At 41.2% G+C, this 20,945-nt stretch overlaps 1 protein-coding gene across 1 annotated transcript in view; it reads left to right on the top strand.

The window, feature by feature from the left end:
- The window catches only part of LOC143033784 (uncharacterized), a 126,247-nt gene extending 105,754 nt beyond the window's left edge, over positions 1–20,493 (top strand). The window contains exons 4-6 of the mRNA XM_076199276.1: positions 19,728–19,840; positions 19,929–20,150; positions 20,297–20,493. Coding sequence (XP_076055391.1) covers positions 19,728–19,840; positions 19,929–20,150; positions 20,297–20,460 — 499 coding nt within the window. The 3' untranslated portion in view covers positions 20,461–20,493. The remainder of the gene's footprint in view (positions 1–19,727; positions 19,841–19,928; positions 20,151–20,296) is intronic.
- Positions 20,494–20,945: the final 452 nt, after the last annotated feature.

The raw sequence follows: 20,945 nt of genomic DNA, 5'->3' as shown, positions 1-20,945 counted from the left end.
GTTTACTCCACCATATTTCCTGCCACATGCTACCCCAGATACTGAAGACTGTCTACTTCCTTCAGCCTCTCTTGTTTAAGACTCTCATCCAACTTGCTGCTATCCTCTCCCCTTGTACATTTTGTCACCTTTTAACCACATGTACTTTCAATTTTCTTGTATTGCATAATTTCCCAAACCCCATTAGTGCTTTAATCCCTCCTCTGTCCCTGCCACTAGAGCAGTGTCGTCCATAAACAATAGCTGGCTCACTTCCCACTTCTTTCCAGTATCTCAAACCATCTCTAGTCCTCTGCCCATTATCCCATACTACCCCGTCAATGTACACATTCAACACCCATGGTGATATAGCAGCCCTAACACATCCCCACCTTTACCTCAGAGCACTCGCTCTCAATTTCCAATCCTAACACAGGCTGTACTACTATTGTAAAAACTTCTGTCTGCCCTTAACAACTTTCACCCAATTCCATATATCTGCAATACCAATCACAATTCCTTCCTGTCTACTGTGTCAAAAAAATCTCCAAAGCCATAAAGGCCTAAAAAACATCCTTACCATTTACCAAAGCCTTCACACAAATTGCCTTACCACAAAAATCTGGTCCATGCATCCACTACCTTTCCTAAACCTACACTGCTACTCACCAATTTCTCTCTCTGTTTCTTTACTAATCCTCTCAATTAGAACCCTCCCATAAGCCTTTCCAACTACACTCTACCAACTGATCCCTCAAAAACTACCTGCATTTACATTTCTTCCCTTTTCCTTTGTAAAACTGAACTATACAGGGACTCTTCCAGCACTCTCCCCTCCCTTAGACACCATTAAACAACCTCGCTAGACAGTCCACTATAATTGTACCTCCCTTACCAGCCTGGAAATTAGAACACGTTCCCAAAGAGCTGCCTTCCAATTTCACTTATGTACCACATACAAACTTGTGGAACTTATGATCCTTGCTTGAATAAATCCAATAGATGATCTGTTGCCACAACATGACCAGGCTGGTTTCCAATAAGGTCATTCCAGAATTGGCAGGGTTGTGAGACTTGCAGTCCATTGAACAAGCCTTTGACAGAAAACGTGTGATAGGTGCTATCTTCTTAGACCTTACTGCTGCTTATGACACAGTGTGGCACCAAGGTCTTCACTTGAAACTCTAGAGAATAATCAGCTCCAGCCATCTAACAGAGTTCAGCATGAAGCTTCTGTACACCAGATCATTTGTACTCTTTACAAGTGATGGTCAACGTAGCCAATTCTACATACTAAAAAATAGGGTCACCCAGGGGTCGGTGCCTGCACCAACTCTCGATGACAGCTACACCTCAGATTTTCCATCCACTTCAGCCATACAATACATGTATGCTGATGATGTTGCCCTCACTGTGTCTGCAACATATGTCAAATAGGTAAAAGGAAAACTACTGACAAGGATATCTGCCTTTATTTGAAGAACTGGAGAATGAAAATGTCTGTCGCCAAGACTGTATCTTCACTCATTTGTTTAACAAACCACTTGACAAACTACCAGCTCAAGGTGCAACTTTGCTCAGAGCACTCCTCAGTTTTTACCCAAATCTCACTGACCTTGGTGTCATACTTGGACCACTGTCCCTATAGTAGCCATCTAACCTTAAGAGCAAGGTCACTGCCAGAGTTCCCCTCATTCACATAGCTAGTACCAACTGGGGTACTTCTTTCAACATCCTCTGATTCTCAGCATTGGCACCTACCTTCTCAGCAGCAGAGTATTCTATTCCAGTATTGATGCAGAGTGCTCATACTCATAGATTTGACGTACCCCATCATGATACAGTGAGACTCGTATCAGGCTGCACTCACTGTATCCCATAGAGTCACCTACTATTCCTTTGTGGGATTTAAAAAAAGCACAGGTTGTAACAAAAAGCCTATTACTCAAACATTGTTTTGCTTGATATTCTCACTAAGAAACAAGCTGCAGCTAGTCAAGTCAAGGAAATTTTTGCACCCATTTATGAAGAACCTGGTAGCAGAAGACTTCAGATCCAGTGGTACCTTAAAGGCTAAAGTCGTATGTAGACACTGTCACCTCATCCTCCAGGCAGCAACTTTCCCAGAAAACCCCGGGTACAGCTAAATAGGCTACACACAGGTGCTGGCCATTTTGCAGCAAACATGGAAAAGATGGGGAATCTCTAACTTGGACCTTTGTCCATGCAGTCAAATGCTTGTGAACATATCCTGAAGGAGTGTAATGTGATAGGACTTCCCTGATCATTAACATATTTACACAGCCCAGAACTACTGACCTACCTCACCAATTCCCAATTTTGACAACTTAAGTTGTTGACATATGAAATAATTATAACCAAAAGTTCTCTTCCCCCTCACGTGGGAGGTAACCCACACCCAACCCACTTCCATCTGTCTCCCATTTGTTTCCTTTTTATCTCAGTTTCTTTTGAGTGGGGGAAGGGGTCAGAAGCAGTGCAACAAGATGCTTATCTACAACAGGGCCAGCTGCTTCATTTATATAGCAACCTTCCTCCTCATCTCTTCTATGTCAATGTATAGGCCATTCACAACCATTCTCCACTCACCCCTGTCCCCTGCCTACTCCCATCCCTGCTCAGCAGACATTCCTCTTTTACTCAAGCCCCTTCACCCCATCCATCTCACTTTACAACAAGTTCACTCCATCCACCTCTGCCTTCCACACACTTTTTGCTAGTCTTTCTTCACTCATTCTTTCCATAAGCCCAAACCACCCAGTATTCTTTTATCAGACCTATTTGCCAGCTCCCTTTCCAGTCTTCCTCTCCTCAACTCATTTCTCTCTCTAACCACCATCATCAGCATCATCAACAACAACAACAACAACAACAACAACAACAACAACAACAACAACAATTGGGGCATACTCCAGGAAGAGCATTGCTCGACTCGCATGCCAGTGCCAGTCACCACAGTTTCTCTGAGGAAACTTCCATATGTAGCCACCCTTTCTACTCTTGATGGGGTTGATCAACTTGACCCAGCCATGAATTCTGTGGGTATCCTCTTCATTTCCATCAAGGGTTGTCTCTTGTAGAGACAAATCCTGAGTAGTATCAACATCAGAGAAATGTGCCACATAATTATATACCCATGGTTAATGTTAAAGAATTATGTTGGTAACTGGCCTAGATGGAGTCTCAGTATAATCACTGGTATGATATTAAGTCATTCCAGAGATACCCCATGATTTTCTGAAAGCACTTAGTATCAAAGATGTCAAGATACCTCTTCAAGTTGGCAATCAGTGTCCATGTTTCACAGCCGTACAGCAAGACAGGGAGCACAAGTGACTTGAAATGTTGAATCTTAGTACTCCTGAATAAATATCAACAATGCCATATACTGTGGTTGAGTGAGCCCATATGGAATACTAATCCTTGAAAGAACTTTCTGACATGACCCATTGCTGTTATGCACTATACTACCAAGGTTTGTAAAGCTTTCCAAGACCTCAATATCTACCACATGCATGGGCAGATAGAACTCTGTCATCCAGGAAGCCCCTGAATTCCTAAACCTTGGTCTTGATCCAGGAGACCTCAAGTCCAAATGGTCTTATCTCTCTGCTTAGTGACTCACTGTCTGCAACTAGGACCAACAACTTAACAAGAAGTAGAGCATCATCAACAAAGACAAGGTCAATGACCTTGGTGTTGCCAGTAGATGATGTGCAATGACATTGATTGACAACTCTGTCCAGTTCCCAGTCAATGAAGGGTTGAAAAGCGTTGGGATGAGGAAACCGTTGCTTCTCTCCAGAATTAACAGGAAAGAAACTAGGCATGCCTCCTCCTTACTTTACAGCAGTATCTGTCCCAGAGTATTAGCCAGATATCAAGTCAATAATCCCTGCAGGAGTCCCATGGATCTGCAGAAGATCCCGGGGTCCCCCACAATGCACCGAGTCAAATGCCTTCTTGAGATCAATTGAAGCTGCTAGAAACCCGTGTTGAAACTCATCAGCACTCCACAAGAATACAAAGCACCAAGATCCAATCATTTGTTGACTTACCAGATGTGAACCCAAAATGTTTAGGCCTCAGAAATTTAAGCAGATGTGAACAAACTCATGTCAGCAACAGGTGGGCAAACATCTTACTGGGGGCACTGAGCAGCATAATACTGCAGTAGTTGTTACAATTGTGCCGGTCCTTTTTGCCCTTCCAAATAGGGATGACCAGACACTTTACAGTCATAGGGAAAGGTACTGGACTGTCAGACAGCAGAGAATATTGTATACATCTCACAGAACATGGCCTCAACTCCAGCTTTCAGCAACTCCACAGTGATGTTGCAGATGCCAGCTGTTTTTCAACCTTTCAACTTGGAGCCTCTGACTTCTGTCAGAGAATGCAGAGATTTGTTTATTGGTGGATAAGCAATCACCACCTGAACATTGTAAGGGGAAGCTGCCTGCTTGGAGGGTCACCCATGAGTAATTACTCCAAAGTACTCAGCAAGGGGGACTTCTACACACCTGACACTAGCTCGCTATCTGCTGTTAGGACTGTGCTCCTATGGGTCACAGATTTGGAGTGGAATTTCTTTAAGGCTCAGTAAGTAGGTCTGAGGTCATTTGCATTAAAATGGCCCACAACATTCTCGGGTTTTCTCTTGACGTACGTCTCCATATCCATCCTCATGAGGGCTCTAGTCTGCCACTTCTGAGACCAGGTCTCCAGTCATTCTGGCAGCACAGTAGAAGTCTTTACTCTCCAGTGTCTCCTGTGATACCACTTCACTCCTTAATCGTGGGCACTCTCCAGTGCTCTCCTTAGTAGCTTTCAGGGTCCTCAAGAATCCCAATTAGACAAATTAGAAATTGTTACTGCATACTCCTGGGCACATGCATCATCCCTGAGTTTCTCCAGATAAAACCCAGGTGGGATCTCTGGACTCACCTGGATTTGATATGCAATCTGAGTGTAATGACCACAAGTCTATAATCAGTCCCAAAGAATTCAGCTCTTCAATAAACCTTGCAGTTCTATATGATCATCCAATAAGTACTAACAAATATTTGATCAATTTCCTTAGCCACACCTCTGGCATCACTATACCATGTCCATTGGTGTGGCTCTCATCTCTGGAACCAAGAACTGCCAATCCTCAGCCTTCTGGATTTTGCAAAGTTCTGAAGGAGAAAACTTTTGATGTTCATGGTTCCAGAAGTGTGGGGTTCAATACATACCTGTACTTCAAACCCAGACCTGTTTGTGCCAGTAATCACATTGAAGTTGCCCAAAACAATAAGTTTCTCATGGCAGGCAATGGTCAACTATTAATACAAGTTTGGCATAGAACATCAATGGTCCGTATCAGTAAATCCTCACCAGAAATTCAAGTTTCACTCAGTTCAGCTATGTTTATGTTTTATTTCTTCAGTTTGTGAGCAATAAGTGCTGTACATATGTAGCCAGATTGTAGTGTCTGTAATCTAGTAGAGTCTGGATGCTCCATGTTGCAATTGTGAAAGGAACTCTGGTCTATTAGTGTGTTTAGTGGCAGGTCAACCGCATAAGAGGTGCCTAGATGGTCGTGATGAATCACTCGAGGAGGCTGGAACAACCTGTGTTTATGTCACCATTTCTAGACCTCTCCCTATTCAGGGTGAGCAGTGGGGATCATTGAAGAGAGCTTCTCAGTCATATAGGAAGCTGCCAAAGGAGAACTGTCCTTATTCCTTCTCTCCAGTAACAATCACTCCTATGTTGCCTGCATGCAGGACTTAGACTGAAGACTCCCAGTTGCATCTTCAACCTGTCTCCGTCACCCTAACCAGTTGCCACAGGGCTTGAGTGCCTAAGGTTGATGATGATGAAAATGATGAAGTAAGGGGAACCAAAGCCTCCACAAGTGAATGGGTTTTAGATGGAGGAGGGGTGTGCAGTCCTTTCCTTTACTATCTTGTACTTGGCCACCATCTTCCAGTGACATGATGTGGCTCCAGACAACCTTCTGGTTGCTGAGGTTGCAGGAAACTGCCAGATATCCAGTCTATCAGATGCTGCCTCCAATTGGTCTCCAAACATGGCTTTGTATCGGGCACCTATGGCCTTATGACTTCCTGGACTTGCCCACAAGGAGGCTTGGCAGGGGAATATGAGAGAAGGATATATTTATAGATATATATATATGTATGTATCTGTGTATACATACATACATATACCAAGGCTTTTTCCCCCTTCCAAGGGAGGTAGCCAAAAAGGGAAAGGCATAAAAACACTCCCACCCATTTCATCCCTAGATACACTCCACACCCCTCCCACCCTCCCTCTCATCTGAGCACCTCCAGGATGACGGGTCATCCCTGCACCCTGCCCACCGCCCTGGGTCAGAAGCAGTGTCGCAAGACACAGTACATCCACAGCAAGGCCGCTTCATTTAATCGGCGACCCCCCCTCTCCGTCCCCCTCTGCATATAAGGCGAGGACGGGGAGAAATCCCTTCGGGCTGCGTCAAAATTTACTCACACATACTACCCCGGCCCCCACCCCCCTGCCTATTCCTCCTCATGCAGTCACAACATCATCCATATACAACCATTCTCCACTCACCTCTGTCTTCCGTCCTCTCCCTTCCTTCCTCAACAGACATTCCCCTCTTCCCCAAAGCCCCCTTCACCCCATCCATCCACCTCATCCTAGGACGTCCCCTCATGTTCAATCCCTCCACATCTGCCTTCCATACCTCTTTTACTAGTCTTTCTTCACTCATTCTTTCCATGTGTCCAAACCATCCTAATATTCTTTCATCAACCCTATCTCCCAAATCCTTTTTCATGTACATACATATAAGAAGAGAGAGGGGGAAGAGGCCTCATAGAACTTTACCTTCCTTGAGGAGTTGGGTAAGGTTTGTGGTCAGCCAATGTTTACATTCAAGACAGGCAAATGTAGATACACAAACACATATGTAGATTGAGAGGAGCAAGTGCCTTGGAGGATTAAAAATTGCATACATACATACATACATATACCAAGGCTTTTTCCCCCTTACTAGGGAGGTAGCCAAAAAGGAAAAGGCATAAAATCATTCCCACCCATTCCATCCCTGAAAACACTCCACACACCCCTCCACCCTCCCTCCCATCTTAGCACCTCCTAGATGACGGGTCATCCCTGCACCCTGTCCACTGCCCTGGGTCAGAAGCAGTGTCGCAAGACACAGCACATCCACAGCAAGGCTGCTTCATTAAATCGGCGACCCCCCCTCTCCGTCCCCCCATATAAAGGAGAGGACGGGGAGAAATCCCTTCGGGCTGCGTCAAAATTTTGCTCACACACACTACCTCACCCCCCTCATGCATCACAACATCTTCCATATACAACCATTCTCCATTCACCCCTGTCTTCTGTCCTCTCCCGTCCTTCCTCAACAGATATTCCCCTCTTCCCCAAAGCCCCCTTCACCCCATCCATCCATCTCATCCTAGGACGTCCCCTCATGTTCACTCCCTCCACATCTGCCTTCCATACCTCCTTTACTAGTCTTTCTTCACTCATTCTTTCCAGGAATAGAAATTTGGGAATGGATGCTAAGAGGAGACTGTATGAAGGAGCGATTGTGCCAACAGCACTGTATGGAGCAGAAACATGGAACATAAGAGAGGAAGAGAGAAGGAGCTTGAATGTGTTTGAGATGAAGTGTCTGAGAAGTATGATGGGGGTTACTAGGCTAGATAGAGTGAGAAATGAGGAGGTGAGGAGGAGAACAGGGGTGGAAAGGGAGTTGGGAGATAGGGTTGATGAAAGAGTATTAGGAGAGTATTAAAAATTGTAATGAGAAATAAACATTTGGAAATGGATGCAGAGAGGAAATCATATGAAGGGATGATTGTACTGACAGCATTGTATGGGGTAGAGACCTGGAATTTAAGAGAGGCAGAGAGGAAAAGTTTAACCTCTTCACTCTGGGGCACATCGCATGTCTGGCAGCATTAGCTGCCCGACGTGCGATGTTGCGTTATAATAATCGCAGTATAAAAAATAAAGTCGGTGCTCAATTGTTCGTTCTCTTTCACCCGTGAATTTTGATAACCATAGAAAATATGTTGAAGCCAGTTAAGAGAGAATGGAGGTTATGTAGGTATGACTACAATAAATATAATCAAGATGCCGACGTCGGCATCATCGCGTACCCACTTGCTCCTCATGACGCCTACATAGGCGTCACCATATGGAAGTGGTTAAATATGTTTGAGATGAAATGTCTGAGAAGTATGGTAGGGGTTAAAAGGTTGGATAGAGTGAGAAACAAGGAGGTGAGGAGGGGTGGAAAAGGAGATGGAAGATAGGGTTGATGAAAGAGAATTGGGAGGTTTGGACACATGGAAAGAATGAGTGAAGAAAAATTTGTAAAACAGATGTCAAAGGTAGAGATGGAGAGAATTAATAACCATGTAGTAAGTGCTGAAACTATCAGTTGTTTTAAGAAACGATTAGACAACTTTATGGATGGGGATGACAGGTGGTGATGGATACGGAGTTGCCTAGTGTAGGCCTTATGGTCTCTTGCAGTCTCCTTTATTCTTATGTTCTTATTAAGGGATGACAAAGGATGAAATGGATGCATGGGATGAAAGGGGCTTTGAGGAAGAGGGGTATGTCTGTTGATCAAGGAAGGGAGAAGACAGGAGATTGGGGTGAGTGGAGAATGGCTGTGTATAGATAATACTGTGATGCAAGGGAGTGGGTGGGGGATGGGGGTTAAGGAGTGGTTATGTGTGAATGATATTTTGACAGCACAAAGGCACCCTCCTCCTTTTTTCTCTCTATCTGTGTGTGTGTGTGTCTCTGTCTCTATCTCTGTCACTCAGCATGAGGGGACAGAGGGTGGATCGCCAATTAACCACTTCACTCCGGACTTAAATCTCGTGGGCAGCAGCCAATGCCAGCCGTACGACGTGTCGTAATAATACTCACATCATAAAATATAGTCACCGCTTATATCGATCGTTCTCTCTTTCACCCGCGAATTTTGAAAACCACAGAGAATGGGATTCAGGGCACATTTGGGAGAATGTAAAAACACAGGGGCGACTACAATAAATATAATCAAGACGCCGATATGGCAGCGTCGCGAATCCACTTGCTCCTCATGACGCCTACGTAGGCGGCACCGTATGGAAGGGGTTAAGTGAAGTGGTCTTACTTCTTTACTGAGGATGTGTTGTGTCTCACTGCATTACTTCTGACCCAGGGCAGTGGGCTAGATACCGGGATGACCCGTCATCCATGAGGAACTACTATGAGATGGAGGAAAGGGTGGTGGGTATATGGATGGACACATAGATACTCATATCCATGCTCACATACTAAATGGAAATTCTTGATAGAGATGACTTACTAAAGTGGAACAGAAGAAACAAGAGAACACAAGAAAAAACTTAAGAAGGACAGTTACAGAAGAGATCTGAAAAAGAATAGCTTCCCACATAGAGTGGATATCTGGAACAAACTGAATGAGGAAACTGTGAGTGCTAAAACTATACATGACTTTAAGAACAAACTAGATGAAGAAAGATACAAAAGTTGGTCTCTTCCCGTAAAATACTACTAGGTAAATACACATAAGAGGGAGAGAGAGGAAAAGGAATGGAAATGGAAAGAGAAGAAGGGAGAAAGAGAGAAAGGGAGAGACATGGAAAGAGAGGGATGTGAAAGAAGAGGGAGAGATAGAGAGGGAGATGGGGAGAGATCCTTGAGAGGGTTGTGGTTAGCTGCCAACCACACTATGCCACACTACCATACTGGCACTCCTTGGCACTCACTCACTTTTGAATTGCTTCATTACTAATGTGCTCCATTTTCTACACTATACATTCACTTGTTCGCTACAGCACACTATAATTATAGAGTTTGTGATACATGCATCACGCATTATCCGGTTTTCCACCCCCTCAGAAAGCATTTACACCAACACAAATCACTCCCTAAGGCAGTCGTACCTCCTCTTGGGGATCGGTGCCACCTGCGTAGAGCCGGTGGCCAGGGCTGGTTGCCGCTGTTTGGCCCCCAACTCTTGGGGTTGGGGGGCGGTCCCATGACGTAGACGCTACGAAAGGACAGAGTCCACCTGGCCAGACTGCGGTGCAGCCACCACCCAGCACTTCTAAGCTACCAGAAGAGGCTGGATGACCACATTGTGAACAGCTGCCCAGGATGTAACACTTCACCCCATACCATACAACACATAATGGAAGACTTCATTATACACAATCATGCACGCAAACAACACAACATACACTCTATAAAGGATTTGTGGGAAAACCCAGTTTTGGCTGTGGCATTCCTTGGGGAGACGGGACTGCTCGGACAGACAGTCTAGGGAACAACAACAACAACAACAACACAAATCACTGGAAATGCAGGAGCACTCAACAACCCATATGTCTCTCTCAGGGTCACACCCACCCATATATATATATATATATATTTTATATGTATATATATATATATATGATATGATGTATTCACTCAGCCCTCCATTTAGCAGACCACAATGCAATGGATCCTTAATTTGGCAGACAAAAAAAAAATCCCATCCATTATATAGCCGGACAATGGTCCAATCATCTATTGCTGCATACAGTTGTCTGATCCAAGCCCAGGCCACCATCACCAGGTCTGTTGTGTGTGTTAAAAATAATCAATAATATAATGTTACCATATTTTGAGGCACAGTAAAAGTAACCAATAAATGTATACCATACCAAATTGCCAACAATGGTTATTTGTCTGTCATTTATCGATCTGGTCCATTCTATTTACATTTAGCAGGAACAAACTGGTTCTTGCACACATTTGTTAAATTGAGGGTTGAATGTATACATATATAAAAGAGCCTGGAAACTATGGACACTGAAGCAACAGTCTTTAGTATCTAGGGACAAATTCTGGAGAGTAAAGATTTTGATCAAAATATGAAAATTCCCATAGAAATGTGGCAACACCGAATGCTTTCAGTGCTTCAGTTTTAGTCAATGCCGGCATCCTCATATACCCACTCACTTCTCATGATGCCTATGTAGGCATCATCATATCAAAGGGGTTAATATCTCAGTATTGATGTGGCCACATACTTTAACTTGAAGATATGATCAAATATGGTACAATAGTGGGAGGTAATTGTTGTAACAGAACTGCCTCATAGTTCAGTTTTTTTCAGTAAGATTAAAATGTACCCATATAAAACAATGTTTTTAGTCTTAGCCCTACTACCCAATGTTCAAGATAGGTCCATCCTCAGTCTTTTGTTAGTTCATCTTCCACAATGAGTCCATGCTAATTACTGTCCAGTTCCATCCAGACACCATCCAGTACTCTCCAGAGCCATCCAACCACTGTACAGAGCCATTCTGACACCATCAGATACTGTCAGGACACCAGAGCTCTTAGTACATTGTCCAGACACTGTATGTTATTGTCTCGATGGGGTCATACTGAAGACTGACAAGGACCGACAACATATTTGGACTGACAAGTAATTCAAAATGACTGACAATCAGCATATAAATTAACAAAATGGTTGTTTTTGTGATGTAAATTATTTCTGCTAAATCATGTATGTAGAAATAAGAAGAGAAGTAAGTTTTTCTCTGTCGACAAGCCCTGTCCCGAACTGCTGATGCTTATCATTCAACCAACAATTAACATGTTTGGACCGACAAGTAACTCAAAATGACAGACTAAGAGCATATATAATTTTCACCACAAAAACAAGAATCATGTTAATGTATGTGCTGCTTGTTGGTCATTTTGAGTTATTGTTGGTCCAAATATGTTACTTGTCGGTCTTTAGTTTGACCCTATGTAGATGTTAACATATGATGTCTGGACGATGTCCTGACAGATCTGGACACTATTCTGATGGTACCGAACAGTGTTTGAACAACTCTGTATGGTGTCTGGATGGCTCTGGACAGTTTTGGATGGTATTGGAAGGTGTCTGGACAGTACCAGACGGTAATTAGCATGATTGTCCACAACATATGAAAACAAGGCATCTCGAAGATCACGTCAAGCTACAAGTTGTTGGTAGTGTATCACATCTTGAATCTTGATATTGAAGAAGCCAAATGCACCCATTTCATCTCCACATACTCCACTCCCATTCACCGTCCCTCCCTCCCTCCCTCTTTTCTGGGCTCCTCCTGGATGATGGGTCATCCTTGCATCCCGGCCACTGCTTTGGGTCAGAAGCAATGCATCAAGACACAGTACATCCACATTAAGGCCACTTCATGTAATCATCAACACCCCTTCTCTTTCCCCTCGTGCAGAAAAGGAGAAGACAAAGAGAAATCCCATCAGATTATGTCAAAATATCGTTCACTTACTCCTATTCCCTCATCCCCCACCCACTCCCATGCATCACAACATCATCCATACACAACCATTCTCCAATCATCCCTGTCTTCTCCCTTCTTTCCTCAACAGAACCCCCCTCATTCCCAATGCCCCTTTTACCCTGTCCATCCATCTCATTCTTGGTTGCCCCTTCTAGTACACTCCCTCCACCTCAGCCTTCCATGTGTCCAAACCATCCCAATACTCTTTCATCAACCCTATTTCCCAACTCCCTTTCCACCCCCAGTCTCCTCTTTACCTCTTTGTTTCTTACTATATCCAGCCTAGTAACCCCAACCATACTTCTCGGTCATTTCATCTCAAACACATTTAAAATCTTCCTCTCATATGTTCCATGTTTCTGCCCCATGCAGTGTTGTCGGCACAATTACTTTCATACAATCTCCTCTTAGCATCCATGACCAAATGGCTTTTTCTCATTACACTTTTTAATCCCCCAAAGCATTTTCTTTCTTCTCTCAATCTACATTCTGTCTCCACCTCCACTCCTCCCTTTCCTGCCACAATTGCCTCAAGTATTTAAAGTTATCCACTTCATTCAGTCTTCCTCCTTGATACTTGCTTCCTATTTGCTGCCATCCTCTCCCCTTGTACATCTACCTTACTTTTATCCACATTTATCTTCAACTTCCTTCTTCCAAACACCTTCCCAAACTCTGTCACCAACTTTCTTAATACCTCCTCTGATCCTGCTACAAGTGCAGTGTCATCAGCAAACAATTGGCTTATCTCTTATTTTTCTCCATTTTCTTAAACTATTTCCAATTCCAGACCCATTATAATTATCATTGCATTCTCCTCTGGCACAACCCCAGCCATATGAATTGAAGAGCCATGGTGACGTGACACATCCCTGACGAAGTCCCACCTTTACTTCAAACCACTCACTCTCCATTTCTAATACTAACACAGGTTGTACTATTCTTGTAAAAACTCTTGACAGATCTTAACAGCTTTCCTCCCATCCCATATATCTGTAATACCTCCCACAGTGCCTTCCTGTCTACTTGGTCATAATTTTTATTCCAAATACATAAAAACCCTAAAAATATCCTTACCTTTTCCTAAAGCTTTTTCACATATCTGCCTTGCCAAAAAAAAATCTAATCCACATAATCCCTACCTGTCTTAAACCCACACTGTCTTGATGGTAACAATTAGTCCCTCTGATCCTTTCCAAATCCTTTCAATTAAAGCCCTCCGATAGGCCTTCCCAACTACACTCAACAAACAGTTCCCTCTGAAACAACTACACTCACACTTGTCCACTTTTCCCTTGTAATGTGGAACTATACATGCACTCCTCCAGTTCTCCAGCACTTTACCCTCTTTTAAACAAATATTAAACCTCTTCAGCTATCACTATACCTCCCTTTTTTAGACACTCCACATGATACTCGTCTAACCCAGGTGCCTTACCTGCTCTCATTTAAATTGCCTTCACCTCATCTTTCCTTATTTCTCCTCCATTTTCCTCATCACTGCAACTAGTTTTCCCTCCCTATCCTCCTTCACATTTAACCATACCATACCATCTACCAAAGCTTTTTCCCCCTACATGGGGGATAGCCAAAAAAGAAAAAGGCATAGAAACCAATCCCTTCCATTCCATTTCCCATATATTCCACTCCCCTCCACCCTTCTCCCTCCCTCTTTTCTTGACACCTCCTGGATGATGGGTCATCCCTGCATCCTGTCCACTGCCCTGGGTCAGAAGCAGTGTTGCAAGACACAGCACATCCACAGCAAGGCCGCTTCATAAATTAGGCGACCCCCCTCTCTGTCCCCCCCATGCAGAAAGGGAGAAGACGGGGAGAAATCCCTTCAGGCTGCGTCAGTTTTTTTCTCGTACATACTTCCAGAGTTACATACTTCCAGAGTTAGCGGAAATAAGCTTAAGCTAGCAGAAAATTCCGCTAATTAGGGGGTCGAAAACGACCTCCAATTTAGCGGAAAATTCACTTTAGAGGACTGGACCTTGGCTGAATTAGTTCGTTAAATCGGGCTTCTACTGTATATATATATATATATATATATATATATATATACATATATACATACATACATATATATATATATATATATATATATATATATATATATATATATATATAAATTTCCCATTTTGAAATTACTGATCCTCTACCCAAAATGTCATCTGCTCCAGCTATTCTTATAAAACCCACCTGTGACACTATCTGTTTTGCAGTGACATAGATTCTGGTCATTCTTTATGTATTATCATGGTGTTTGATAAATAGTGATTGTGTTGAGTGCTGCAGGCTATATGATATTAAGTTTAGAATTATGGAAGTGAAGAAAGAACTACTGAGGGAAATACACAGTTTTCATGAAAGTGGCAGTTGCCAACAAGATTGACGAGTTAAACACCATATGAGGACGGAGCCTTTATTTGTACGACGTTTCGCTTATTACAGCTTTTTCAAGTACAAGTTGAGATACATATGCTTGAGGTTAAATAAGAGGAAAGGAGGGAACGGTGAGAGAAAAGAAGGGGGGGAAGGAGGGGGTGGAGGAGGGGGGGGGATGGAACGCTGGGAAAGGTTGAGAATGCTGGCCCAAACATTCTCAACCTTTCCCAGTGTTCCATCCCCCCCCCCATTCTCCTCCTCCTCCACCTCCTCCTCCTCCTCCTTCCCCCCCTTCTTTTCTCTCCCCGTTCCCTCCTTTCCCCTTATTTAATCTCAAGCATATGTATCTCAATTTGTACTTGAAAAAGCTGTAATAAGTGAAACGTCGTACAAATAAAGGTTCCGTCCTCATATGGTGTTTAACTCGTCAAATACACAGTTGAGAAGAAAACAGGAGAAAAGAGGCAGTGATAATATATTTGACTTATAGAACTCGGAAAGACAATAGAATAAAGCTTATGATATCTACCCAGCAACAATGATATTCATGTACAAAACATACACAATGAGCTAAATGATGGGGCTAGATTCTCTTACAATTATACTAAATGGCCCTTTGTAAAGCATGATGCAAAAAGAATGATAAGAGATTTTTTTTTTCTCTCTCTCTCTCTCTCTCTTTAATCTGGCAAATAAGCTTGGAAAAATAAAACCAGGAGAAATTATAAGTGAATATCAAAGAAAATATGTAGAATGAATTTAACAAAATGGAAAACTAAAACAAAACTAGGCAGAAGATAGGGCATGCAGTATAGTAATAAATGCTAAAACCACCTGTCATTTGCTGGAACAAATTGGTATGTTCTTAGCAGTACTTGTAATGAAACTTGAATTTTTATACAGCGTGTAAACAGTCTAAAATAAGGTATCTAACTTGTGTAAACAGTCTAAAATAAGGTATCTAATTTGTGTAAAGAATAGTCTTATCTAGTATTAACAAATCACCATAACCTTTTCACAAGCACACTTGGACCAAGATGAAAGAATGTATTACATTGTTGAAATCATTGTTTATAAAGCTTTTGTGGCATCTAGGAGCCATGGTGTGGAGGTACAGTAGTTTGTGTAGGAGCTCACTGCAAAAATATTGAATGCATCACATATACTTTTTCCTTTTTAATACTAAAAGGCAGCATTGCAGAACCAGCATGCACACAGGTAAGCTCCAATGTGAAAACTTTTTCAGAGATATTTTGGGTCAAATTGACAGCCCAAAACTATGCTGTCTACACATCTTGCCTATTGTCAGATATTTAGTGAGAGACTGCTCTTAAAGACAACGAAAAACTCTTAATATTGCCGAATAGTGTCTGATTTCCTACAGGATGCTTAGGTTGGTAGAGAACTCATGATTTCATCAGAATTAATACAAAGAGATGGGTCTGTAGGGTGTGTTTTAGGATGCTGATTAGCAGACGACAAATATTTTTGTCAAGAAGGCCCTCAAATAATACTATTGAAAAATATGTTTGTTATAAACATGGTTCTCATGAGAATAAATAACATGGATTTGGAAAAGGCTTATGACAGGGTAGACAGGAAGGCACTGTGGGAGGTTTTGCAGATAAATTGGATTGGGGAGAAACTGTTAAGGGCAGTCAAGAGTTTTTACAATAGTGGTAGAGCCTGTGATAGAGTTGGTAATGGAGAGAATGAGGGTGTGTCATGTTGCCATGGCTGTTCAATGTGTACATGGATGTGGTGGCATGGGAGGTAAATGTGAAGGTAATTGGTAGGGAGCTGGAGATGGTTAAAGAAAATGAAGAAACTTGGGAGGTGAGCCAGTTGTTGTTTGTGGATGACACTGCACTTGTGGCATGGTCAAAGGGGGATCAAGGGAGTTGGTGATGGAGTTTGGGAAGGTATGTGATAGGAGAAAGTTGAAGGTACAGATGAACCCAGAAAATATGGACTAAAGGTGGGGACTACTGGTCTGTAAAAGCTGTTTCTTCATAGGCTCCATGTGTTGAATGTAGTGTATATAAAGGGTACTTATTACTAACCACTACAGTCAACTCCAATAATATTCATTGTTTTTAGTTATATTGGCATGAATAAATTTATTGTGCTATATTCTATGGTATCTGTAAGTTTTAAAGCATTTGGCTTTATCAATATTGAGTTTATACATGTAATACACTACCAAAAACATGTAGCTTGATGTGAGCTTTGAGGTGTGCATTTTTTTTTTTTTTCTCTCTCTCTCTCTTTGTTTTACTTTGATTGTGGATGGTCATATTAATTACTGTCTAGAGCTATCAGAACACCATCAGGTACTGTCAGGACACCATATGTTATCTAGATAGGGTCAAACTAAAGACCAACAAAGACCGACAAGCAGAATTTACATTAATATAATGCTTGTTTTTGTGGTGAAAATGGTTTTTGTTACATAATACATGTAGAAATAAGCAAATTTTTTTTTTTTTTTTTTTTTTTTTTTTTTTTTTTTCTCTGCTGATAAGCCCTGCCCTTAACCACTGACACTTACCAATTGACTGACAAGTAACATATTTGGATCAACAAGTAACTCAAAATGACTGGCAAGCAGCATATAAATTAACATAATGCTTGTTTTTATGGTGAAAATTATGTATGCTACTTGTTCATTCCAAGTTACTGGTTGGTCCAAATATGTTGTTGGTCACAACTGGTAAGCGTTGATGGTTCAGGACAGTGCCTGTTGGCAGAGTTTAAAAAAAAAAAAAAAAAAAAATCTATACATATGATATAGCAGAAATAATTTTCACCACAAAAACAAGCATAATGTTAATTCATATGCTGCTTGTAGGTCATTTTGAGTTACTTGTCGGTCCTAATATGTTGTCCTTGTTGGTCTTTAGTATAACCTTATCTAGATAGTAACATATGGTGTCCTGATAGTACCAAAGAATGTTGAGTAGTAGGACTAGGAAATAATATTTTGTCTTAAATGAATAAATTGTAATCTTATTGAAAAAAATTAGTTCTGAGCAGTTCTGTTACTATGATTGACTCCAATCACATTTTACTTTTAATTTTTTATTTAATTTATTTATTATTATTATTATTATTATTTTTTTTTTTTATATTTTACATATTTTTTACTATATTTTATCATATCTGTAAGTTTGAAAGCATTTGGCCACATTAATATTGAGATATTAAGATTTCTGATATGCCTGGGATATGATGACTGAACATGAGCTACACGGCAGTTCATGGCATCAAGAAAGTCTCATGGAGTTGTCAGTAGTGTATCACATCTTGATTATCTCAATATGGATACAGTCAAATGATTTGAAAATTACAGAAATTATAAACTATGGTACAAATAATTCATACCAATGTTAAAAAAAAAAAAAAAAAAAAAAACAATATAATCAGAGTTGTTGGTTAGTATAACTGAAAATAAACACATAATCATACAACCATACCCTAAATCTTGGTGCAGTATTGATATATAATGTTGTTATTTAAAAGAACATTCAGTAATGTAGCCCTGAGTGCATATATGAGTGTGGGACAGACTAACAACTGAAGCATTGAAAGCATCCATATTGCCACATTTCCACATGAATTTTCATATTTCGGACAAAATCTTTATTCTCCAGAATTTGTCCATAGTTACTGAAACCCATTGCTTCAGTGTCCATAGTTTCCATGTTCTATAAATGTGGGTAAAAGATGCTGAGATTTACAAGGAGAGAGGAGATGGCAGAGAGTTAAGTAAGTCATAAAGGAGAGAGGCTGGAGGAAGTGGATATTTTTAGGCATTTGGGGTTGCATGTAGCAGGAAAGGACTGTTGGAGGTAAATTATAGATTGAGAGAAAAATGTAAATGCCTTGGGGCATGAGAAATAGGCATTTGGCAATGGATGCAAAGAGGAAATTATATGAAGGGGTGATTGTGCTGACACCACTGTATGGGACAGAGACTTGGAATTTAAAAGAGGCAGAGAGGAAAAGTTTAAATGTGGTTGAGATGAAGGTTCCAAGAAGTGTGATGGAGGTTACAAGGTTGGATAGTATGAGAAAAGAAGTGAATAGGAGAGCAGCAGTGGAAAAGGAGATGGCAGTTATGGACTGATGAAAGTATTTGGATGGTTTGGACACATGGAGAGAATGAATGAATAAAGATTAGTAAAAGAGGTGTGGAAGGCAGAAGTGGAGGGAGTAAATTTGAGGGGACAACTGAGGATGAGATGGATGGAGGGGGTGAAGGGGACACTGAACAAAAGGGGAATGTCTGTTGAGCAGGGAAAGGAGAAGGCAGGAGATACGGATGTGTGGAGAATGGCTGTGTATAGATGATACTGTGATGTAAGGAAGGGAGGGCAAAGGGGGATGCGGGTCAGTAGGGAGTGGTTATGTGTGAATGATATTTTGACACAGTTTGAAGTGAGTTCTCTCCATTCTTTCTGTTTCTGCATGAGGGGACAAGGGGGGTGCTACATTGCTTCAGACTTGGGGCAGTGGGCAGGAAACAAGGATGGCCCATCAACCATGAAGAGTTAAAATGAGAGGGAGGAAAGGTGGTGGATGGGAGTGGGATATATGCCTTTTGACTTGACTGCCTCCCTTGTTAAGGGGGGAAAAAGCCCTTTGTATATAAATAACAAAGAGAAAATGGAAAGTTGTACCTGGGATTGGTGGTTACTGTTGAACCCAATAGTGGAAAATGAATTTCATTGCTAGAAAATGTAAAATATTGAATTGTTCAGTGAGAAAAGCATTTACAAAGGTAAAAGAGAAAGGTATGGGATTATTATTTGGAGGTGTAGACATCTGAAGCAAGATATTGTGGACACTGCTTCCCCACCTCTATTTCTATAAATGAAGTTAAAAAAAAAAATAATAATTACTTCAAAGAATTTAATTATCTTGTATCTATTGCAGAGAGCTGAAGGAACAGTATGCTGGCAGTGATTCTGTTTTGGATCTCAAGAGTGCTCCTCCTCTGCTGCAGGGAATTCTATGCAAGAAACCTTGTGTATTTCAGGGACCCAAAGGTAATTGTAAATAGCTTGTGTTTTTCCTGATCAAATGTAACTTGTTTATCCATGTACCTGTGTTTTCTATTGTGATTTCTAATTATAGAAGGTTCTGAGGGCCTGTCCATGGTGAAGGATGAGGATGAAAAAACAGTGAACCACAACACAGTTCCCCCGAAGGCTTCTCCTCATCTCAATAACATTTCAGTGATTCGTAAGGGACCAGCCAGTGTTTCAGATAGTGGCCCTCAGGTATCAGTCAAGAGTGAACCTGTTAGCAATACACACACCAATGATTCAAAGGATAAGACAACTCTTAAGGAAGAAGGTAATGACATGGACACATAAGTGAAGCTTAGGAGATGTGATATTTCATCTTTACCCTTTTCCCTCACATTTGTTTATTAAAAGAGTAATTTGTTGCTGAGGGTACAGTAGCACTTTGATCTTGCTAAGATTTTGTTATGATAACAGGTCAAGACAAAATGCGTACTCTGAGTAATGGCACACAATTGATGGCCAGTTCTCACTACAAACACACCAAACCAGCACCAGGTAGGCTCTTAAGGCAAAGAGCCCATCCATGTCTTGGATGCATGGCATATGATTGTTTCCAATGCATGAATGATTTGCTGTAGTCAGTGTTCTTTCAGAGGTTTCCAAATGAAAAAATGCATCATGCTTGATGAACTTGTAAGACAAAAATATTAGTAGGAATAAATATCTATTGATACTGAATTTAAATATTAAAAATTATATTTATTAAAATATTTATTTATTTATTTTTAGAACATGGTATTATAAAGAATAATAAACACATCACATAGTAGTTTTTGATAGAATGATGAATTTTATCTTTCATGTCATGAAAACTACAATGTAATGGATGATCAAATGATTTTAAAGTCAAACACGTGTGTGTGTGTGCGCGCGTGTGAATATGTATATGTCTGTATGTGTATATATAAGTATAAGTAAGAGTGACCACTGGGAAAGAAAAACTAAACATACCAAAGAGCTTTTGTATATTACATCTTCAGTGCAAAGTACGAAGATGTAATATTCTAAAGTGCTTTTCTTCATTTGCTTTCTCTTTCCCAGTAGTCTGAATACATGTTATCAA

This window comes from Oratosquilla oratoria, chromosome 16 (genome assembly GCF_046742065.1).
Source record: "Oratosquilla oratoria isolate Oo_2021 chromosome 16, ASM4674206v1, whole genome shotgun sequence".
In the NCBI taxonomy this organism is placed as follows: domain Eukaryota; kingdom Metazoa; phylum Arthropoda; class Malacostraca; order Stomatopoda; family Squillidae; genus Oratosquilla; species Oratosquilla oratoria.
Note: the sequence above shows the minus strand (reverse complement) of the source record. Positions and strands in the feature narration are given on the sequence as shown.